At 39.3% G+C, this 25636-nt stretch overlaps 1 protein-coding gene across 2 annotated transcripts in view; it reads right to left on the bottom strand.

The window, feature by feature from the left end:
• The window catches only part of EXOC4 (exocyst complex component 4), an 811527-nt gene that overhangs the window by 762407 nt on the left and 23484 nt on the right, over window positions 1–25636 (bottom strand). For both annotated transcript variants that reach the window (XM_043871686.1, XM_043871687.1), the window contains exon 3: window positions 16798–16992. In XM_043871686.1, coding sequence (XP_043727621.1) covers window positions 16798–16992 — 195 coding nt within the window. The remainder of the gene's footprint in view (window positions 1–16797; window positions 16993–25636) is intronic.

Below are 25636 nucleotides of genomic sequence, written 5' to 3'. Positions count from 1 at the left end.
GATGACAATAGCAACTTTCTAAACAGAACTAAGGTTCAAGCCAAACAACAAAAGCAAACAAACCAACAACCACAAAAAGAAAAACCTTTAAATGTAAGCCAAAAAATCCAACCTGATAACTAAACCATCTGCTAGCTAATAAAAATGCTTATTTTGGCAACACTGTTCCCTAAAAAAGACAAATGTGTTGCCACTGTTGAGTCCAAAAGAAGTATTTCCTTCAGGACTCTGACAATTATATGGTTCCAAAATGTTCTATCACTTTCCAATAGGCCAGTAAGTCTCCTATATGGAAGCATTTTTCTAGTTAAACAATCTAACCATTCTGAAAATGTTACTGTGGCCCAACTTAACAGATGTAATAGTAAGATATGAAATTAGACTATTCCAGAGAATTGATTCTGTCTCTTCCCACAAGTATATAAGATACAAGTCTGAACAGTCTCAGCTAAATAACACCAAAAATCTCTGGCTATGAACAAAAGAAACATGCCTTGGGACCCAAGATTTACTCAGTACCCAGGTCACCAGCCTGCACCACTGGGCCCCTGAACTGTGGGAAGGCAAACTCTGGTGTCTTCAAGGCCTGATCCTCAAGAGTTCTCACCCTGAATCCCCCATGGGCTCATGAGATCCCAGATGGACCCAAAAAGTCTGTCTGAATGAAGCATGCTTCACACCCACCTTGACACAAGCGGGAAAGATGTTTCTCACCATTCATTTATCAAACATTCCCATTTAGCTATACCATATTTCCCAAAGCAGAGATTTTATCAGACAGAAACTAGTAAAAGAAACCAAGTGCACATTAAAAAAAAATAAAAATCACCATGACTTCTTGTATTAGTTTGAAATTTGAACCATATGAAACTACTGTTTCTACCTGTCCAAAATGATCAAATATTGGCCATTTCATATGGTTCAATCTAACAGATTAAGGAGCCAGTCTGAAAGCCTTGATGCACTCAGGAAAGCACTGTACTGTTTGTACAATATTGTGGTCCTTATAGTCCTAATAGGTATTAAACCGCATAGAGGAACTAGGAACAATTTTACCTGCAGAATATACTATCATATTATACCTATGGAACAGAAAACAGAGAAGAATGTGATCCCAAAGGATTTTGTTCACAATAATCATACCTGTTAAATATAAATAATAATAGAATTTATAAACTTTTTAGGCATAAACATCATCTGCTCATTTGTGTTTAAAGCATGACACCAGCCACCACACAGGGCCTAAGGAGAAGATGGCTTAGACTTGCTTCCCAGGTGGCACTAGTGGTGAAGAAGCCACTTGCCAGTGCAGGAGATGTAACAGACGCATATTCGATCCCTGGGTCTGGAAGATCCCTTGGAGAGGGAAATGGCAACCCGCTCCAGTATTCTTGCCTGGAGAATCCCATGGACAGAGGAGTCTGCCGGGCTACAGTCCATGGGGTCGCAAAAGTGTCGGTCATGACTGAAGCGACGCACTTAGCACGCTCTGCACACAAAAGTATGAGACATACAAGGGAAAATAAAGGGCGCAGGATGCTGCAGCAGTTTCAGGTTAGTCAGTTCAGTCGCTCAAGTCGTGTCTGACTCTTTGCAACCCCATGAACCGCAGCACATCAGGCCTCCCTGTCCATCACCAACTCCCAGAGTCAACCTAAACTCATGTCCATTGAGTCGGTGATGCCATCCAACCATCTCATCCTCTACCGTCCCCTTCTCCTCCTGCCCCCAATCCTTCCCAGCATCAGGGTCTTTTCCAATGAGTCAGCTCTTCACATGAGGTGGCCAAAGTATTGGAGTTTCAGCTTCAGCATCAGTCCTTCCAATGAACACCCAGGACTGATCTCCTTTAGGATGGACTGGTTGGGTCTCCTTGCAGTCCAAGGGACTCTCAAGAGTCTTCTCCAACACCACAGTTCAAAAGCATCAGTTCTTCTGCACTCAGCTTTCTTTATAGTCCAACTCTCACATCCATACATGACTACTGGAAAAACCACAGCCTTGACTAGACGGACCTTTGTCAGGGGGGGTCTTAGGAATTCAGCAGAAAACCAGAATCCCTGATCCCAACTTCACTGGAGACTACTGAGAGGGGTTCAGCTCCCTAGGGTTCAGTCTGGCCTCTGACTGAAGGCCTCAGGGCTATTGGCAGTTTGGTACTTAAGACGGACTTCCCAAGAAAGCTGAAAAGGGCAAGGCTGAGTACCTGGAGCAAGAACACGCATTTTCTCCCCACTAACTCCTCTGCTTGTAGCCAATCAACAACGATCAAATCAGGCCACCAAAAAAGCCCATTCTTAAAGTCAGTCTGCTAACATATTAATAATATTGATCAGCCCCATTCAAGTGCCCCTTCTTTTCCCTCAGGAAGCCCAACACCTATACCGCAGACTCAGCAGGCTCTCACCATTACGAACAGGGTGCTGGCTACCTCCGCTCTCCCTTTATTACTGCCAGCGCTATTGCATGTTTTTATTTAATAAACCTTCATCAGTTCAAATGAAGGGTTGTTATTAGCTGAGCTAACAGCCAAATGATAATGCTCCAGAGAAATATCAGTGCTTGTCGGCGCATTAACAAAGAGAGGACAAGGGCTGACTGAGGTCAAGCATGTGTCAATGTAAATGAGGCCATATTAGGTACTAAAGGCTTAATGCAATAGACTGCTGGGGAGATAATGGAATTTACAGGATAAAGCAAATGAGATGAAGTTATTGATAAGTGAAGAAGGGAGGGGGACCTATAAAGTCAAAGAAAAGGCCTTTTACTTGTGAATTTCTCCTGTAAAGAATCTTCATATAGACCTTAGAAAACAAAATTCAAAAGAGATCAAATGTGCCTTCCAGCTTCATGAAAGATCTCATCCTGTCCGCTGTTGTTCAGCCACTAAGTTGTCCAGCTCTTTGTGAACCCATAGACTGCAGCACGCCAAGCTTCCCTGTCCTTCACTATTTCCCAGAGTTTACTCAAATTCATGTCCACTGAGCCGGTGATGCTGTCTAGCCATCTCATCCTCTACCGCCCTCCTCTTCTTTGGCTTCAATCTTCCCCAGCATCAGGGTCTTTTCCAGTGAGTTGGCTCTTCACATCAGGTGGCCAAAGTGCTGGAACTTCAGCATCAGTCCTTCCAATGAATATTCAGGGTTGATTTCCTTTAGGATTAACTGGTTTGATCTCTTTGCAGTCCAAGGGACTCTCAATAGTCTTCTCAAGTACCACAATTCAAAAGCATTAATTCTTTGGCACTCAGCTTTCTTTATGGTCCAACTCTCACCCTTCTTTATAGTTCAACTCTCACACAGATACATGACTACTGGAAAACCATAGCTTTGACTGGATAGACCTTTGATAAGAAAGTGATGTCTCTGCTTTTTAATATGCTCTCTAGGTTTGTCATAGCTTTCCTTCCAAAGAGCAAGCATCTTTTAATTTCATGGCTGCAGTCACCATCAAGAGTGATTCTGGAGCCCAAGAAAATAAAATCTGTCATTGTTTCCACTTTTTCCCATTCAATTTGCCAAGAAGTGATGGGGCCGGATGTCATGATCTTAATTATCCTATGACTGTCATGAAACACTGGCTTGTTCTAAGAGCATACAGAGGTGCTTCCCTAGTGGTTCAGAGGCTAAAACTTTACGCTCCCAATGCAGAGGGCCCAAGTTTGAACCCTGGTCAGGGAGGGAACTAGACCCCACATGCCACAAATAAGAGTTTGCATGCCACGACTAAGGATCCTGCATGTGGCAACTAAGACTCTGCACAGCCAAACAAATAATAAACAAATAAAAGCATGCACTGTGCTTAATTGCTCAGTCATGTCTGACTCTGAGACCCCAGGCTCCTTTGTCCATGGGGATTCTCCAAGCAAGAATACTGGAATGGGTTGCCATGCCCTCCTCCAGGGAATCTTCCCAACCCAGGGACTGAACCCAGGTCTCCTGCATTTCAGGGGAATTCTTTACTATCTGAGCCACCAGGGAAGCGAAATAAAAGCATACCAGTCTTTAAACTACTCTTAACCTTTCCTGAAGGTTCTCCCTTATTTTTGCTTTTTCTTAAACATCAGATCATTCTACCACATCTAATTCTTATATTTTATTAAAGCCAATCATTTTTTATCCTCTTGTAAAGACTGGAAACCAGGTCTTCTAAGATATCCATCCCATTAGCACAGAATGACAGCATCTGAAAAATGAAAGGTAAGAATTTTCTATTTTAAGGGGCCTTTAAAACTTCTTAAGACTGAGGCCCCATTCCAATTTTACAGATTAAAAAAAAGGTGGGGCCCAAATCTTTATTCTTAACCTTTATTATTCTTTGAAATTACAAAAGTAATAGATGTGCAATCAAAAAAACTTAAAAAAACAGAAAAACGAAAGAGAAAAGATCCATATCCAGTCAGAAAAAGTTATACATTTTAACCTGACATCAATTATTTTTCCACACAAAGTTTTTACAAAAACATAGTTACTTTCCAACATGTTTTTTTTCCACTTGGCAATATATTGGGAACATTCGCCCATCACCAAACATGATTTTTAGTGTTTTCATACTAGTCCATAATATGAATATCCAATAAATGATTTAAACCAACTCCATATTAAGTAACTGACAATTTTTTTTACTTCCATAAATCTTACTGTTATAACTATCCTTGTATATATATTATTTGGAACACCTTACAATTAAAATTCTGAATTCTTTACTTAACATTCAAGAAGTAGAATTCTAGGTACAAAGTTATTTCGGGCTTCTGATGTATAATGCCATATTAAGAGCCTTATTTTTTCTAAATGGACTTTTAAGAGCTCTGTCCACAATCACTTTCCTAATGAAATTAAACTATACCTAAGATCTTCTAAGATAAAGATTATAATTGCTTATGGAAAAGCCGCCCCCCCAAAAAAAAAAATCCTTCTTTGTTCCTAATCTTATGATCTGTTCATCCTCAGTTCCCATTGTTACCGAAAGTTCAGCCTCTCTATACACTGGTGCCAAATCAAGCCTTGGAGATAGAATTTGGGATGAAGCAGAAATCACTGAAGACAGTGACTGCAGCCATGAAGTTAAAAGATGCTTGCTCCTTGAAAGGAAAACTATGACAAATCTAGACTGCATATTAAAAAGCAAAGACAATCATTTTGCTAACAAAGGTCAGTATAGTCAAAGCTATGGTTTTTCCAGTAGTCATGCACGGATGTGAGAGCTGGACCATAAAAAAGGCTGTCAGCTCAGTCGCTCAGTCGTGTCCGACTCTTTGTGACCCCATGGACTGCAGCACGCCAGGCCTCCTTGTCCATCACCAACTGCCGGAATTTACCCAAACTCATGTCCATTGAGTCAGTGATGCCATCCAGCCATCTCATCCTCTGTCATCCATTTCACCTCCTGCCTTCAACCTTTCCCAGCATCAGGGTCTTTTCAAATGAGTCAGCTCTTCGCATCAAGTGGCCAAAATGTTGGAGTTTCAGCTTCAGCATCAGTCCTTCCAGTGAACACCCAGGACTGATTTCCTTTAGAATGAACTGGTTGCATCTCCTTGCCATCCAAGGGCCTCTCAAGAGTCTCCTCCAACACCACAGTTCAAAAGCATCAATTCTTCGGCACTCAGCTTTCATTACAGTCCAACTCTCACATCCATACATGACCACTGGAAAAACCATAGCCTTGACTAGACAGACCTTGTTGACAAAGTAATGTCTCTGCTTTTTAATATGCTATCTAGGTTGGTCATAACTTTCCTTCCAAGGAGTAAGCGTCTTTTAATTTCATGGCTGAAATCACCATCTGCAGTGATTTTGAAGCCCCCAAAAATAAAGTCTGACACTGTTTCCACTGTTTTCCCATCTATTTGCCATGTAGTGATGGGACTGGATGCCATGATCTTCGTTTTCTGAATACTGAGCTTTAAGCCAACTTTTTCACTCTCCTCTTTCACTTTCATCAAGAGGCTCTTTAGTTCTTCTTTGCTTTCTGCATATGTGTCATCAGCATATCTAAGGTTATTGATATTTCTCCCAGCAATCTTGATTCCAGCTTGTGCTTCCTCCAGCCCAGCATTTCTCATGATGTACTCTGCATATAAGTTAAATAAGCATGGCGACAATATACAGCCTTGATGTACTCCTTTTCCTATTTGGAACCAGTTTGTTGTTCCATGTCCAATTCTAACTGTTGCTTCCTGACCTGCATACAGGTTTCTCAAGAGGCAGGTCAGATGGTCTGGTATTCCCATCTCTCAGAATTTTCCACAGTTTGTGGTGATCCACACAGTCAAAGGCTTTGGCATAGTCAACAAAGCAGAAATAGATGTTTTTCTAGAACTCTCTTGCTTTTTCAATGATCCCAGTGGATGCTGGCAATGATCCCAGTGGATGCTGGCAATTTGATCTCTGGTTCCTCTGCCTTTTCTAAAACCAGCTTGAACATCTGGAAGTTCACGGTTCACGTATTGTTGAAGCCTAGCTTGGAGAATTTTGAGCATTACTTTACTAGCATGTAAGATGAGTGAAATTGTGAGGTAGTTTGAGCATTCTTTGGCATTGCCTTTCTTTGGGATTGGAATGAAAACTGACCTTTTCCAGTCCCATGGCCACTGCTGAGTTTTCCAAATTTGCTGACATATTGACTGCAGCACTTTCACAGCATTATCTTTTAGCATGAAGGCTGAGCACTGAAGAATTGATGCTTTTGTACTGTGGAGCTGGAGAAGACTCCTGAGAGTCCCTTGGACAGCAGTGAGATCAACCAGTTAATCCCAAAGGAAGTCAACCCTGAATATTTATTGGAAAGACTAATGTTGAACCTAAAGCTGCAACACTTTGGCCACCTGATGTGAAGAACCGACTGACTGGAAAAGACCTTCATGCTGGGAAAGATCGAAGGTAAATGGAGAAGGGGGTGGCAGATGATAAGATGGTTGGATGGCATCACCACCTCAATGGACATGAATCTGAGCAAACTCTGGGAGAAGGTGGAGGACAGAGGAACCTGGCATGCTACAGTACATGGGATCATAAAGGGTCAGGTATGACTTAGTGAGTGAACAACAATGGCTGTTCTAGCCATTATGTGAGAACAAAAAGTTGTAAGAAATTGGGAGTTTGGGGCTAAAGCAAAAATCCTATTGCTTGCAGATGTGATGATGTACTTTTCTATTGAGAAAAAAAAAACAAAATAAACTACAGGTGAATGTATTTTTTAAAAATGGAGGTAGACAACCATAAGTAATTAGTATTGGGATGAATCTCAGGGAAAATAAGACTTCCTTGGCAAGTTCCCCCTATCTTGTCAAAGCCAACCAAAACTTTCGATCAGATTCTCAGGCCACTATCAGGTCGAGAGAGGGATCCCAACGACGACAACCACTGCCATCTGCTGTCACTGACACATGCACAGGTTCCCACCTGGCCACAAACTTACCTTCAAAATCCTGCTCCAACAAGTCCCTACAGACAAAGACTGCAAAGCACCTGTGTATTGTTCTTCACTGAGATCACTCCCCCTACAGACCTGAAGTGTATAAACATAAGCACGTACAATTACAGTTCATCTGATTATAACAGGTATGCATCGGTGATGGTAGTACCAGGAGAGAAATGCCGCTTAATGTGACAAGCCCAGGACTACCACTTTTTCTTTTCACCTGCCCTTGTGTGATAGTGATGACAATCATGCCCGCTACACCACAGCAGATTTGTAAATTGCCTTCCATTTCACAAAGGACTTCACATGTACAAAATTTTATTTTTATTCTCACCACCACTTTATAATATAGACAGGTAAGTATTCCTCTACAGAAGATACTGGAAGAAAGAAAGCAATGCATTCGTCTAACCTCACAAAACTGGTAAATTGTTGGGTCAGGATGAGAATTAAGAACTTCTGGCTTTTCAACACATTTTTGTTTTTACTATACCATGCTGAACCTAGCCACCACCTGTCAATAAATGTGGGCCCCAATTTCAATCCATTAAATCCCAGCAATAAGTCAGATAAGAATGCACAGTAAAGATGCAGAAGTCAGAGCACCGAAATGACAGCTCTAAAGAGTTCCAAATCAGCTCAACCCTGGAGAACATCTAATCCACCCAGTAAACAAAACTCACATTGACCAAATAATCAGACTACAAAATCAGAATAAGAGCTTGATACTCATCAGCTCTATCTGAAAGCTGCACTAGAGGAAAGCAACAAGTAACTTCAGTCAACCTTCAACATGTCTACATACACATGAATATTGCCACGTGATGTCTGTCTTAACACAAATATTTTATTTCCACCTACTACTTAGAGCAGGTGTTAAATGAAGCCCAGGACAATTGGTTTTAGTCTATTGTACACCATAGGCTATAAGCTACATCACTGGTTCCAAACCTGTCCAAACACTGGAATCACTTGGAGAATGCCAACAATTACAGAAGTTACTGTCCCATCCCCAGAGGTTTCAAGCCTAGGGTGCAACCTGGGCTTCAGGGTTCTTGAAGGATTCCCTGATGTACAGAGTTTGGGAACCACTGCCCTACAGCCAAGTGAGCCAACTGAAAACTGCTGAACCTAATGAGGTTTAATGAATAACACAGTTTCTATGTCTTTAAAAGAGGCAAATGAAAAGCAGATACAAAGAGCAAAGCAAAAGAGAAGGGAAGCTACTACAATAAGCCAGTGCCTATCAAAGAGTATGGCTTTTAAAAACCCCAGCCTTCAAAATCAAACATAAATTAAAAGGGCAGTGGTAAATACACACACACACAAAATGGAATATTACTTAAGTAATAGAAAGGAACGACATTGGGTCATTGGCAGTAATGTGCATGGACCCAGAGTCTGTCATACAGAGTGAAGTCAGTCAGAATGAGAAAACCAAATATTGCATATTCACACATATATAGAGGCTCTAGAAACACGGTGCAGGTAACGCTATTTGCAGGGCAGGAACAGAGACGCAGACGTGAAGAACGAACATGTGGACAAAGGGGCGGAAGGGGAGAGTGAGGCAAGCTGAGAGAGTAGCATTGACTTATACACTTACAGCCGATTCACGCTGTTGTAGAGCACAAACTATCAAAATACAGTCAAGCAACTATAATAAAAAAAACAAAACATAAAATAAAAGGTCAGTGAGTGAGTAAAATAGTTACTACAAAGCCTGTACTTTTACTCTCCAGGAGAAAAATAATGCTGCCACAGTAAAACTACTTACTTAATTAGGGATCTAAAAACCAAGGTTATTCATTTACCAACGTTATTTTTAGATTTTCCTTAATCTTTTTGCCAAGAAAATTAGATGTAGGTGTTTTAATTCAGGGTTCCCAAAGAAAGCTAAAAGCAGCTACAGCTGACCAGCCTATTAAAATATTAATGGCAAACCATACTTCCCCACTCCCAGCCCCTGTATTCCTGGAACTCCTGTGGTACTGATCATGATATGAGATGCTGTTTATTTCTTCATCATCTGTCTCTTCCTACTAGCATATAAGCTCCTTCAAGGTTAAGGTCACCTTCAAGATCCATGTACCAACAATGGCACTGTCATATTCATTTGTCCATCTATCAAAACACATGCCAAATTCTTTGCTGATAAATTATTAGCATAGAATCTTGGCATCAGTTTTTAAAATCAATATCCTACACTAGGAACAGATGGGTTTTAATGATGGCTATTTCATTATTGATCACGGATACATTTTTTTAAATCATGTTGTAGAGAAATCTATATGGAATATTGAAACATTTTGCAGGCACTGAACCACTTTCACATTAGATCCAGTAAGTTCACTAGAATGTTTAAGCTCCTGATAGCCATAGTGCTTTCATCTCAATACCACTTCCAGACTCAGGAGAGAAAAAAACGGTCCTGTGAGATCTCAGAAACTTTCACGCCACATAAGGGGATATGCATTTTGGCCCCTTATTTCTTACATATCACAAAGCTACAGGCTACAATATTAATCAAGTCTCTGATTTCAACATGACGGATACATTACTTTATAATGGAAGCATGATCACCCCTTGCCTATCCATAAAATGAGAAGAGAGGCTATTTGCTAATGACACAGGTTTACTGGCACCAATGGGACCAACTTCACTGGTCCTGCCATCGAAGCAGTGACAGAAAGAATAACAACTCTAATACTAAAGTCAACACTTTTGATAGGCATCCTCTAAAAGTGAACTGGCTTATATCTGATTACAATACCCAACAGATTAACACATCTGGTCACCTAAGACTAGATTTTGCAACAAACTGATCATGGGTAGCTTACCAACAAATTACATTGCTTATCACTGGACAGTCAGTGGGTATCCATTGAACATATACTTGATGTAGGCCTAAGAGGTGACTGATAACACAATCTGGAATTTGTTCACACCAGATCTCAACAACATGGTCTAGAACTTTGAGGTCTTGGTCATCCAACTATGCATGTGTTAAGACCAGAAGAGATGTGTGTTCTGAGAAAAATTCTCTCTCTGCCTGCAGGGATTCCTTGACCATATAATAGGTAGACTGGTCTTTCACTCAGGGCAAGAAGAAAAGGAGTCGGAATTGCCTAAGTTAGTCCAACTTCAACTCTTAGCTCAAAACAAGTCCACCTCAGACTGGTTTTTGAGAGTATAACATGGTAGCAATCACCATGCCCTTTCTTACAGTATCAGTAAACAAATTAATTACCAACAGCATTGCTAAGGTCTTACTATGGATACTTGGTGCACTTTAGATACATAGCTTAATATTTCTGTTGTTTATGTTCTGGTTTCTTTGGCCATGAGGCATGTAGAATCTTGGCTCCCTCACCAGGGATCAAACCCACACTACCTGCACCAGAAGGGGAAGTCTTAACCACTGAACCACCAGGGAAGTCCCATAGCTTAATTTTTCATTTAATCCTTTCAACAACCCTGAGGGCATTCAATTATTCTCAATTCCAACTTTCAGCTAAGCCAAATTAAATAATTAGCCCCAAGTCATTCAGCTAGTGAAAGTCAAAGCTGGGATTCAAGCCCAGGTCCACCTGACCCTCAGTAAGCCCCATGCTCATATTCACAGCCTTGAATGTTGTCCAACAATTGCAAAGGATCTTGAAAACTAAAAATATGACAAATAGAGTTATTTTTATCTTAGGATCTTTGAAAACTATGCAATTAAGTAGCTGTCTTACTCTCTTTATCCCAAATGTGGCCACAATTTCATAGGGTAAGTGAAATAATTCCACCATACCATTCTCTCAGCAAAGCACTCTGGGACCTCTAAGAAGGCAGCCAACATAAATATGCTATTATAATTATCGTAACAATCTCTATCCTGCTATATAGCTATGGATTCTTTTTACAAAGGTGTTATAAATAAAAAAGATGATCACAATACATTCAAAACCTCTACAATCTCAGGAAGCCTTAGAAATGAAAAAATTATTTTAGTCACAAGCCTTCTGACTGTCAGCTAAAGTGCTTCAAAACTACTCGCACTGGCTTGGTTTCCACTGATCAAATGCAATTATGAATTGACTTCTATAGGTTGATCAATCAGAACTTGTGTAAGTGGTTTACAAAGCTCATCTGTGCAATTTCAGTTTGATGCAGACTTCCACCCAAAATTCTCCTTAAAAAAAAAAAAATAGTTCATAAAAATATTAACTATCATGAAATACCTTCCTGGTTAGCTCACGCCACTGGAAAGAAGCTGCTATTCTTATATTAATAATTCTTCCCAGAATTAATCAGTCATTGTACATTAGAACCAGCAGCTGGAGTGTTTTGAGTGATAATGAAACCTGTAACAAGGCATCTTCAGCCGTCTTTTCAAGACAATAAGGGAATTAAAATTTCAATTTAAATGCAGAGGTTTGAAACACGCTTCACTGGCAAAATTACTTCAATTAATGTGAGTGGAATACAAAGGACAGACTGCAGAAATGTGATGCAGCAACCAGAAATTATGTCATTAATGTGCTTGCATCAACCCGGCACAATGACTGCAGAGGTCTAATTTAAACCGTACATATCACAAAGCTACAGGCTACAATATTAATCAAGTCTCTGATTTCAACATGACGGATACAGGCTTCTTGCTGGATCACTTTTAGCTTTTCATAAGCTAACAGCAGCTGTTTACCTTGAAAGAGGAAACAAAAGGCCAGGCCTATTTGCAGACATCCCCTGTCATGACAATTTAATTATTTTATGCAATTCTCAGGTTATCATATCAAAAGAAATAAATATCCCATCTAGAAGCCGAGTCTGTAGCCATCAGCCCACTCTGATGGTGAAGCAGGAATTGCAGGAGCTGACACGAGCTATGGGTCACCACTGATTTATTTACTCTGGATTTATTAACCTGAGTAGGGATTAAATTATTGGGCATCTGCACCTGCCTCAAAATGGAAATGCAAAATCTTTTGATAAAAAGATCCAAGGAAATCAGAGGGGTTTGAAAGACTAGACTGTTCTGCCTTCACTTCCTTCTGATGTCTTTTAGCACAGATTTTCATTTGGACTCTTGAGATGCCTTAAGTAGATTTTACTTCTAAGAGCATATAACCACGGGGAAAAGCAATGTGATTATTTTCTCATATGAAGTCCAATAAAAAAGCAATTATAGACCTTACTATTTATTCACATACAAAAGGCAAATTGAAGAATATTTCCAACTTTTTGAGCACATCTTAAATCCCACCTCCAGGAAATCTTCATTGTATATTAGGAAATGCTAACCCCCCAGGTCATGCAAAGCAACTACCTCATCTGGAAAATGGAGAGGATATCAGAAACCTCTCTCTCATAAGAGTATTATAAGAATTCAGTGTTAACAAGGGTACCATGTTTAAAATGGTACCTGCACATAGTGAGGGCTCAATACATATTAGCTATTATTATAATTATACTTTTGTTGTTCATTTAAACATTGTAGAAAGGAATGGTTAGAACAAGAGAACTTTGCCATTAAGAAAACAAAAAGAAAACATAACAAAAGCCACAAATCAGAGGGAAAAAGTCAGACCCAAGCTCGTAGAAAGGAAGTGCCCTTTTCTATTTATTGGTATGAAAGTCTTCCACAGAGCTACCCATTTGGCTAATCGTCAGTGAACTTGACTATGTGAAGTGCATTACACTAAGTACAGGGTACACAAAAATAGGTAAGACATAGCCCCTGCCCTTAATGACCTACCATACAAACAAAAGCAATTATATTCCTGTGAAATACACGCAGCTTATGGAAACAAATATACTTATGTTAAGCATTAATACTACAATGAATATATAATAATTCATTTTTTTAAAAAACAAGGTAATTATCTAATTACCTAGGGCATTCAGAAACTCGATGAAATTTGAGCCACATCTTAAAGGATAAATCATCATTTTCCAAGTAGGAAGGATAAGGATTAGGTTTAAAGAAATGTATGGTTCATAAAAAAAGAAATCTATCCCATCCATGTACATCATTAACAAATAACTAGAAATTACAATTAAGAGCCACGGCTTTAAAAAGCAGCCAGAAGCTGACAGTAACAAGTACAACGAACACAGACATGTAGTGCCACTAAAGGAGGACATTACTAAGCATTATTATTATAAAGGACACAAATTAAAACTTCAGTAAATGAGAGAGAGCCTGTTCACTGAAAGACACTATTACCAAGATGACATTCTCCTAAATCTAATCAAAATTTCATCATGTTGGGACTTCTCCGGCAGTCCAGTGGCTAAGTTTCCACACTTTCTATGCAAGGGACAAGGGGTTCCATCCCTGGTTAGTGATCTACAATCCCAAATGTTGCAGAGCATGGCCAAGAAGTTTTTTTAAAAGTTCCTCTCGTGCTTTTCATGGAACCTGATGAGCTGATACTAAAATTCATATGGAAGAGTAAAATAATAAATGTGTGAAGATAAACAATAAATATGTAAAGAGTAAAATTAAAAAATAAAATGTGTCAAGAATAGTTCTGAATAGCAAAGTGAGGGAATGTCTTCACCTGCTATCAAGATATATTATAAAATTATAGTAATTAAAACAGCATGGTTTTGGTGCAGATATAGACAAGACCAACTAAACGAAATAAAGAGCTCAGAAGCAGACCCATGCACATATGCAAACTTGGTATGTGACCAAGGTGGAACTATAAATCAGTAGGAAATGAATTCAATAAACGGCTTGAGCCAAGCAGGTATACAGAAGGTAAAATCAGATCTCTAGTTCACGCCATATACATTTTAAGTGGATTAAAGAAAACGGTATAAGAAATTATCTTTGTGACAATGGGATAAAAAAAAAATAAATTTCTCAAAAGAAGTCACATAACAAAGGAAAAAAAGACTGAAAAACATTGTTGAATTAAATTTTAAAACAGTTTAATAAAAGACACCATAAACAAAAAGATACTACCAACTGGGAAAAGATATTTACAATCCATCTAACAAAAAATTAGTATCCACAGTACATAAAGAACTACAAACAGAAAAAAAGAGGAACTTCTGAGAAATGTACCTCTCACCCTCACTCTTTTTTAGAAGTGACTGCCCTTTCTTTTCAACCAACTCCCCAGGCCTCCCATGTCCCTCAATCACATAGTTTTACTTAGAATTGATAATCATAGTACCCAAGCTGACTAATTAATACTAAGCCCATATTTCTGAATTAAAAGATTATTTTCCTCTGCAAAGCTGGAAAGATATAAGATAATAGCTTACAACCCTTTTTTTCCCCAAACACCAAAACTCTGCCCACATGTGGAAAAAAGTCTATAGAAAAAAAACTTTTTTAATGCAGGAAGACCATATAGATGGCCTTCCACATAGATGCTCATTCTTTTAGCAGACTGGCTATATGGGTAAAGCAATTCTCTTACCTAAGCTAGCTAGAGCTGAATTTCTGCAACTTACAACTAAGAAGTTACAGAAATATTTAATGAGGTCCTTAAGTAAATAAGTTCAAAAATATATATATGGTATCATTAATTAGCTCTTAAATAAATTAGCCCTTGAGGAATAAAGGCTAGTCCTAAAATCTGAAATCCTAAAATGAACATAACACCAAAATAAACATTAACAACCTATTTTTTAATATATGGCACTAACTTAAAAACAGGTCCAGTACAAAAAATCATGGTTCAAATAGATGTATAAATGCTACACAAATATATATATGTGTATATATATAAGCTTATCTATTCTGACCGCTAAGTCTTGAATATTTAGTACATATATGCCTTCCTGAGTTTCCCAGGTGGCTCAGTGGATAAAGAATCCACCTGCCAACGCAGGAGAGGCAAGAGACATGGGTTCGATCCCTCTATCAGGAAGATCCCCTGGAAGAGGACATGGCAACCCACTCCAGTATCCTTGCCTGGAGAATCCCACGGACAGAGTAGCCTGGTGGGCTACAGTCCATGGGGTCACAAAGAGTCGAACATGACTGAAGTGACTGAGTCTGCATGCACGCATGCCGTCCTAACATATAAACCAACAGTAAAGCTGAGAGGTGAGTAAATTTTTTATTGGACACCATATAGTCATTATTAAGGAAGATGACACTATAAAGATACTGAAAATAACCAATTATTTTGCCACTCTGAAGAAAAGACCATTATTAACCTCCTTCCACTGTGGAAATTCACTATCACATAACCAGGTTTTAATATATGAGAGAATATCATGGCACATCTCATCTCTTGGTTATCAAGTTTCCTTTAAACCTTCCTATGACAGACTTCAAGCAAAATTCTTCTTGAAAGTCAGAATGAATTAGAACCACTTAGAGGATTTAACCTGTTTTGCTCCCATTAATTCCTCTCAGTGTCTTGGTTTTTTTCCTTCCAGAGTTACAGGCAATCTAATTTGCTGAAACAAAGATAAGGGACTTTCACCTATCATGGAAAAGAAAATCCAAATACAGTCCATCTGCTTCTGAGAGTTTCCTTCATCCCCAGACAACTGTGAGAAGGAAACAGGGAGTTGGTTTAGGAGGAGGAGGCAAAATGAGCAGCCCCCGTTCAGAGCCACAGGCTCTGGAAGGTTAAGGTTTTTAGGAAGCAAGATTTGTATTTTTTTTTATTTTTTATTCATTATTCTGACTCTCAGCCATGTGTACCACCAGCTGCAACCATCTCTTGAATTTTCACTGCTAACTCAGAAAGTAGCAGAAAGGATGAAGACACAGGATAAAGGCTAGTCTATAGCATACTGCTGCTGGATAAAGTTACTTCCAGAATTATTCCCCTGAAAATTATTTTCTTTCTTATCAACTTAAAGGAAAACAAAACAAAACCCTAATGTAAACATTCTTTCACAGAATTTGTGCAACCTATAGTTCAGAAATCTCCGAAAGTTCTCTCTCATGCAGATTTCATTCTTCAAAATGGGATTCATGATGGCATCACCGACTCAATGGACATGAGTTTGAGTAAACTCCTGGAGTTGGTGATGGACAGGGAGGCCTGGCGTGCTGCGAATCATGGGGTCGCAAAGAGTCGGACACGACTGAGCGACTGAACTGAACTATCTTCCTTTGACACTCCAACTAACACCTCTCATTACCATTCCAACATGACAGGTCCTGGTTTCTTACCATCAGACTGCTTGCCATTGTTCCAAAGGCAGACAACGTAAATAACCATAGCCTCCCATTGCAAACACTGAAACCAGGAGGAGGACCAGGCAGGCTTCACCTGCAAGGGCTCATGAATGCCCAGAGGGCAGTTTGTCATGTGCTTTGAGAGGGACAGAATTCAGAGGGAACAGAAGGAAGCACTCTTCTATCTCAGCAGAAACGCCCAGGAGTGCAGGCAGTGCCCTTACCAGCATGTCGGTGGCACTGAGATAGTGCTTGCTGGCCATGCACTGTTCCAGCTTTTGAGGCACTTGCTTGATATTCTCGATTTCATCCAGCAGGTTCAGAACATGCTTATGTTCAATTCCTTCAATCCACAGCTTCCGAAGCTCATCTCTTTTGCAGTGCAATAGCATCTTGCATGAAAGCAGATTCTCTTTTACCTGCAACAGAACAGTTTCCATCTTGGGTCAGTCCAAAGTCTTGCCAGGCTAAACCTACAATGTGGTTTGTATTCTTCACCATTACCGCTGTAACAGTCCCTAGTTCTCACTGCCACCCATTCTCCTGAGGCTAATCTACATGCAGAATTCTAATCCTGGTTCAGACGCAGACTCACTTGCTTAGGTCTCCACTTCTCTGTATTCTCCTTCCTGTGAGATGAGAGAATTACTCCTAACCTACCTCTGAGTAATTTAGAAAAAAATTACTCAGGCTACAAAACACTCTGAAAATAGGAAGTTCCACACCTAAGTTAGTATGTCTAGAAGGGAGTGACTAATTTGAGAGACCACGCTATCAATCCTTCTCCATTCTTCCTGGCATAGTTCCTATTCAGCTGATGAATCATTTGGCTCATCCTTCGAGGTCTAAAACTTTAGCTGAATTTTATAACCAAGGAACTGGATGATCATCTCAACTGACTAAAATGAAAGCAAAGTCAGCTTGGCAATCATGAAATAAAGAGAATTAAAACATGCCAAGAATTTTTTGCCATGTATTCTGATTTTTAGATATTAAATAAGACAATTGCCAGCATTCTCATAGATCTGCACAGTTTGGCGCCAGCATCGATAAGCAAAGCTTGATAACAAAGGAGAAGAGAAGCAGGGAGGGGTAGTCACAAGGTTCAGGATAAGTGCATTTCCACTTCCTACCCTAATTAAAAAATTTTTATTTTTATAGCATGATACAGTAAAAATCATGAGCTTTCACAATTTACAGAACTACTTTTATATACTTTTGACATTCCTTTACATGTGTCTTTACTTAAGTTAGAATTTCATATTTGTTTATAGTTTTGGTTTTCTGTATGAGGTAAAATGTATACATGAAGGGATATCACTTGAAGAGTTTTAGCAAATGTATACACACCTGCATAATTCAAACGTTCATTAATGTATAGGACATTCCCATCACTCGAGAAAGTCTACCATGTTTGTAACAATTAAAGTATCTGTCGTCTTCTACAATATTTAGTGTTGTGGCACACAGACTCACGGATGTTTTTTTTTTTTTTGATGATTATAAAACTAAATTTTAACATCTTTCCAAAAAATATGGAAAACAGGATGACTGAATGCTAAAATGAGAAGGTGTCTTGAGACAGCATCTAATCCAATCCGACAACTTAAGGACAACTTTTATCCTTTTGTAAATCATACTTTTATCAAACTCTCCAATGTAAAAAGAGCCCTAAGTAAGGGCACTCTGTACTCTCTCCTGATAAGCATAGTAGAATGACTTAGCTTTTGAGAGAGTGATAGACCCCTTTAACAATCTGGCGAAGAGGAGTCTAATGACCCCTAATCCTTCCTGCAACCCTAAAGAGATAGTGAAATAACTCCTTTTTAGCATAAAACACTAAGAAAAGAGAAAACAGAGAGAGGGGAACAGTAAGGATGGCAAGAAATCCTTGGAAACTGAAGAAGATGGACAGCATCAAGTGGGGTTAGTTAAGACTGAAAAAGAAGCACCAAGATACTAAAGGCAAGAATTCAGGGTGGAGGGACTTCCCTTGTGGTTCACTGATGGAGACTCCATGCTCCCAGTGCAGGGGTTGTGGGTTTGATCTTTGGTTGGGGAACTAAAATCCTACATGCTACATAGCACAGCCAAAAAACTTAGCCAGCAGACCCATAGATAGCAATTTATCAAAAAAAAAAAAAAAAGGTACAAGAGTGGAAAGTATTTTGAGTCCTCAACCATCTTCATCAAACCACACAGATGTGTAATTCCCTCCCCCTCAACTCTGGCCAAATAGGTTTACAATCTGAAGAAACTGAACTAGAAGGAATCTGGACCAGGAAATGTCAGCCAGCTGAGAGGAGGAAGGCAGGCAGGCGCTGGGCAGGAAACAGGAAGATGAGGTCAAAGTGGACCCACCAACAAGTAAGGTCCTCAGCCCTCTTTTGACACTCAACCTCCTTGCCAGGTTGGCTCCAGTAAAACTCAGCTTGACTCTCAGCCCCAATACGGGAAACATATGGCACTCCCCTGGGAAAAACAACCAGTTGAAAAGACCTATCAACAGTGACATTTGAAGCTCGACCAAAGAAACCAGAAAACTGAATCCCTACCCAATCATCACAAGACGAGTCCCACCACATGCTCCGAGCTTCGTAGTACACCTTCCTCCCCCACCCATGCCGTCAGCCAAGGATCACCATACAGTCAAGGAAAGCCTGTAATATGGAAAGACAGGTAAAAGAAAAAGGTGCTGAGTGGAGTAGGGAAACAGAAATTAAGGGAGGAAAAAGAAATTTTTGAAATCTATGATGAGTATCCCTTGGGGAAAAAGGTATTACATCAGTGAAACAAGAATAGGATGCTATAAAAAAAAAAAAATTCAGAGAATGAAAACCAGCTCTTGGAAATTATAAAATGATAGCAAAAAAAAAAAAAAAAATCCAATAAAGGTTAAAAGAGACTTTTGACTATGGCTGATTCATATCAATGTATGACAAAACCCACTGAAATGTTGTGAAGTAATTAGCCTCCAACTAATAAAAAAATTAAAAAAAAAAAAAAAGAGACTTTTGAAATCTCCAAAGAGTAAGACACAGAAAAACAAAGAAAGGAAAATAGGTGAGAAAAGAAAATGGGGTGATTGATCCAAAGAAGGATACCAGGGGAAGAAAAATGAGAGTGGAGAAAAAAAAAATAAGGTAAAATGTTCCAGAGCAAAAGATATGAATTTTCCAATTGAAAAGGCACACCAAGTGTTCAAGACAATGGAGTGAAAAAAGACCAAAGCCAGGGCACCTTATCCTGACTTGTAAGAACACAAAGATATAGACAATTCTAAAAGCTTTCAAAGGAAAAAAAAAAATAAAAAAAAAAAAAATAAAATAAAAGCTTTCAAAGGAAGAAAAAAAAAAAAACCCACATAAAGGATTGTGAATCAGAACACATCTCAATAGTACCACTAAAAGCTACAAGACAAAGGAATAATATTTCTTCAAAATCCTAAGAATTATTTCCTAGAAAAACTTTCAATCAAGAGTGAAGAAAAAAATAAAGACACTTTCAGACACACAAGCTCTCAAAAAAATAGACCTCATTTGTGCTGTATCTCACCAAACTACTGAAGAACACACTCCATCAATACAAGAGGAAAACAAGAGAACATACACAGGATCCATCAAAGGGGGAAACTGATGCAGAACAAACACAAGGGGATTCTCCAGTCATTAACTCCAAGAAAAACAACAAAAATATTGCACAAACAAAAACAGTATGCTGGATGGCTTAGATGTAAACATTTATGTCATTATGATAAAATAAGCTAAGATCATGGCATCCAGTCCCATCACTTCATGGCAAATAGATGGGGAAACAATGGAAACAGTGGCTGACTTTATTTTTCTGGGCTCCAAAATCACTGCAGATGGTGACTGCAGCCATGAAATTAAAAGACGCTTACTCCCTGGAAGGAAAGTTATGACCAACCTAGACAGCATATTAAAAAGCAGAGACATTACTTTGCCAACAAAGGTCCGTCTAGTCAAGCCTATGGTTTTTCCAGTGGTCATGTATGGATGTGAGAGTTGAACTGTGAAGAAAGCTGAGCGTTGAAGAATTGATGCTTTTGAACTGTGGTGTTGGAGAAGACTCTTGAGAGTCACTTGGACTGCAAGGAGATCCAACCAGTCCATCCTAAAGGAGATCAGTCCTGGGTGTTCATTGAAGGACTGATGTTGAAGCTGAAACTCCAATACTTTGGCCACCTGATGCAAAGAGCTGACTCATTTGAAAAGACCCTGATGCTGGGAAAGATTGAGGGCGGGAGGAGAAGGGACAACAGAGGATGAGATGGCTGGATGGCATCACCGACTCAATGGACATGAGTTTGGGTAGACTCCGGGAGTTGGTGATGGACCGGGAGGCCTGGCGTGCTGCAGTCCATGGGGCTGCAAAGAGTTGGACACGACTGAGTGACTGAACTGAACTGAATAAAATAAGCACCAGTTATTTAACCAAAAACTAGGATAAAACTATACAGAAAGGATGAGGGGAGAAGAGGAGGGGAGATGGGGGGGAAAAGTGAAGGGGGGAACCATAACTGGAACCTCATATACAATGTCTTGGAGAAGGAAATGGCTACCCACTCCGCTTTTCTTGCCAGAATAATTCCACAGACAGAGGAGGCTGGTGGGCTACAGGCTGTGGGATCACAAAGAGTCGGACACGACTGAGTGACTAACACCATCAGTATTCTTGCCTGGAGAATTCCACGGGCAGAGGAGCCTGGCGGGCTACAGTCCATACAGTTGCAAAGAGTCAAACACGACTGAGCAACTAACACACATAATGTCTAAGATAGAAAAATCCAGAAAAGTAGTATAAGCTTATTACTTTGAAATATAGAAATACAAATATCTGGCGAAAAAATAAAAGAAATTTCATACTGAAGTATAAAATCAGTATTATGGTAGGATGAGGTAGGGAAGAGCTGGTTTTTAATCAGCATTTGTGATTTTATTTGACTTTTTAAAACACATTTCTCAAGGCCATTCCTAGATCCCTCTAGGACTTCTTGGTCCCTGGGTTAAGAACTCTAGCTATTAAATCCATTCTATTTTAAATCTTAGTTGAAATCTATCAAAATCTAATTTCCGATATTCTACTCATATCACCTTGGTTCTATACTTTTCAGCTTTTTCCCCTGTGTGTAATGGTTACTATGGCAACAGTTAAAAATAAATTTTATGTCATACAACACCCAACTAGGCTCCTGATCAAGAGAGTGAAAGATAAACTTACAGTGTGTGAGTAAAGCTCGGCAAACTCCCTTCTGATTGGAAAAAGACCATTATGGCATTTCATACAGAATATACAATGTAATCCGCTCACTCCTCATTTTTGCTTACTAAATGGAGGAAAAATAAAAAGGAAGGTAGAATGTGTGGGTGGGTTTGGGGGTAGGAGAGATGGCATCAGGCTGTGTGGAAAATGAACATCACCAAAATGATTCCCTAAATTGAATTTAGCTGAAGATGCAGACGTAAAAAAGCTACAAGAACTTTTAAAACTGAATTGCCCTGAGGCTTCAGCTTTTTGATCAGAAAGTCACAGTTATGAAGAGATGTTCTTTTAAAACGGGGTGATGGGGGGAATACCAGTCAGCAATAAAAGGGAAGAAACATGAATTTCAACATTAAGGCTGAGCAAAGGAAGCCAGACACAAGAGTGTATACTCCAACGTTCCAGAAGAAACAAAAATATGTGCGAATAGATTTCAAATCAGTATTTGTTTGAAGCAGGATGGGGTAGGGGGTAGGGGGGTGGTGGTTATTGCCTATAAAGAGGCAGAAGAGAACTCTCTGAAGCAATGGAAACACATTTAAGGATATATACATTTGCCAAAACTCATTGAACTGTACTCTAAAAATAATGCACTTCATTCTGTGCAATCTCTAGCTCAATAGATAAAATTTTTGAAACAGGGAGGGGAGAAACAGGACTATATCCATCAGTGAATAATGGCACCTTTTAAATGTAAGAATGGCATCTTTTAAATGTAAGAAAGATATCATATTCCACCTAAACCTTTATTTCTCAAATGCCTGTTCTTTTAGAAATGTGGTGACAGCATTTTAATTCCATTCTGATTTATCAAGATAGCCAAGATTCAAAAACTCTGTTACTGTTTCTTCCTTAAATAAATCCATGAAGAGTCAAGCTTTTGAAATCGTGACATCAAAACCCAAGTAAAGAAACCCTTCCTCAAACGCAAGTTTCCTCTGCTTCCTTAGAATTTTAGTAACTTTATAGTTGCTCCAAATCATCTGCTCAGAAATAGCAGGAATTTCAGTTTCAAGAAATGGTAAGAACTAAATCACTTTAATTAGAGACTATTAGAAAAAGAGAAAATAAAAGAACAAAGGGCCCAACAGGTCATTGTGAAGAGATATGTGAGATACATAAAGCAGAAATCTCAAGATTTTGCAGCCCTGCCTTGGGAAAGATCAAGAGAGGAGGAAACAAATGGGGGCCTCTGAACAACGTGATAGGCGCATCTGATAGGAGGATGCTGAGGGAGGTACGGGGGATGTGGGGAGCCTTAACTCTAAAGTCTTAAAACCAGAAAATCACTGAGCTTAGATTAAGTATAAGATAAGCCGAGGAGGGGAAGACCTTTGAGTGTACGCATTGCATTATCTGTAATAAAGTCCAATAAACGTGCAAGCACCTCACTGATACTGTAGACCAGAAATACCCTGCAAAATTCCCTAGAAACAAGGGACGGTAAGTGAAAATCTAGCAATCAACACTATTTTTATTTCTAAAAGTATCACATTTTCTCTTTTTTGCAGTAAAAAACAAACCCATGTACAAGCATTTTTATGGGAATCCTCCTTACTTGTGTCCAATCCACTTTTTCCACAGTCTTATAGACAGTATCTCAAAAGAATGAGCTTCAGAAACACTACTTACTGCTCTGCTTAAAAGCCCTTTGGAACTAAAGATCTATTTTAAATTACACTCAAACTTACTTTCCATGTTTTTTGCCCCTTAGTTTTTCAGCTTCCAATTTAAGGACTTAAGTTCTGAGAGGCTCCACTCAACCCTTTCTAAAGGCAACACCATCTTTTTGAGTTGCTGAGTATGGATACAGAACATAAATAGAGATACAGTTAAACTTAATGAAAAGGTTCCCTTGTAGTTCCTGTGGCTACATTCATTATCCAGACTACTGCCTAGATTTTCAATGATGCTATCTCATTCTTGCCCACAGTGTACCATGTCCATTTCTAGATTTTTTTTCCCTTTCTCATACAAGCAACTAGGGTTTTCTATCTTACATCTGGGCTTAAAATAACTTCCTACCAAAATCATCTTATTCTCCTGTGACTTTATTTTTTATATTAATTAAGGTTATTCTTTGCTCTAATGCCACTTTTCAATGTATACTTTCATATAAAAAGCCACAAAATTATTTTATTTAAATGTTAAATAATCAGTGTTACATTACTCAGTGATTAAGCCCTAACAACTTCACTTTAATATTCACATATGGTTATTTCCAATTACAGGCAAGAAAAATGATTTAACAGCTTGGTTCAGCACCAACAGAATAGCCAAAATTGGGGCAAAACATAAAAAGTTTGTGCACACATCACAACAGAGGCAATTTTCTGTGTTTTCCCTGCAGCCTCAGTCAGTTCAGTCACTCAGTCGTGTCTGACTCTTTGTGACCCCATGGACTGCAGCACGCCAGGTCTCCCTGTCCATCACCAACTCCTGGAATTTACTCAAACTCATGTCCATTGAGTCGGTGATGCCATCCAACCATATCATCCTCTGTCGTCCCCTTCTCCTCCCGCCTTCAATCTTTCCCAGCTTCAGCCTACCTGCTTCCATAAGCATTAGATGAGTACTTAGCGTCTTTAAAGAAATCTGGTGACTTCTCATCTACTTAGTACAGGATGGGAGAAACATTCAAATTCAACTACTACCAACAATCACTACCCACACAGCCCAAGTCCCCAACTCATATCCATTCATATTCATCTATTCTTGGTGTTGCGATAAGTCATTACAAGAGACACTGGTAGGTCCTATAGATTCTGAAGCTTTCTCATGTACTAACATCTCATTTGTACGCAATAGCAACATATTCAATGGTAAGAAGATAGCCCAACTGTTTTACTTATCCACATGACTGATCTGATCAATCATACATGGCATTTCATTTACACATTTAATCCTGAAAAAACTCCAAATGGACTTGACTGATGTAAAGAAGTTTGGGGCATCTGGGAAGAATCAAATCCATCTGTCAACTCACATATCCTCAAGGACAGAGATTCTACCAGCACAAATCCATACATGAAATACCAAGTTGTAAACAGTTCTATGTAAACAGTGTAAACGTTTCCATGTTCTCAAAAGCTTTAAAAGGTAACAAAGTACAGATGTGGACATCTTCATCTTCCCTGGCTCCCAATAAAATCTATTCTCAGAGCAGCTAGAGTGGCCCTTTTAAAATGTTAGACACAGCTGGCCATTCTTGTACTCAAAACCTTAAAATGATTTCCATCACACTCAAGAGTTCATACGCAAATCTTTACAATGATCAAGACCTCACATGACCTGACCCACTCTGAGACACCCCAACCTCCAGCTCTGTCCTCTCCCTCCCACTCCCCCCTCTCCTTTCCACTGTGCTCCAGCTCCAATCTTGCTGCTCCCCCAAATTTCAATTACGTTCTTGCTTCAGGATCTTTCTGTACCTGATATTCCCTCTTCCTGGCGATCCTTTCCCGGGCTCTCCTTCACCTTGTTCTGGTGCTGGCTTGAATATAACCTCAGTAAAGCCCTCCCTGACCATTCTATTCAAAAGAGCAATGCTCTATTCTTTTTCTTTTTAAGCACAGCACTTCTTTACCATCTGCTATACCTTCTTACTTACTCATTTATAGCCTGCCTTCCTTGACTAGAAGGTAAACTCCACAAGGACAGGAATTTTTATCTGTTTTACTCACTTCTATATCCCAGGACCCAGAGCAATGCTCAGCACAAAACAGATAATATACAGAGACAAAATCAATGATGCTAAATAGCATCTGTTTTCCTGTGTCT

This window comes from Cervus elaphus, chromosome 18, assembly GCF_910594005.1.
Source record: "Cervus elaphus chromosome 18, mCerEla1.1, whole genome shotgun sequence".
Lineage (NCBI taxonomy): Eukaryota > Metazoa > Chordata > Mammalia > Artiodactyla > Cervidae > Cervus > Cervus elaphus.
Note: the sequence above shows the minus strand (reverse complement) of the source record. Positions and strands in the feature narration are given on the sequence as shown.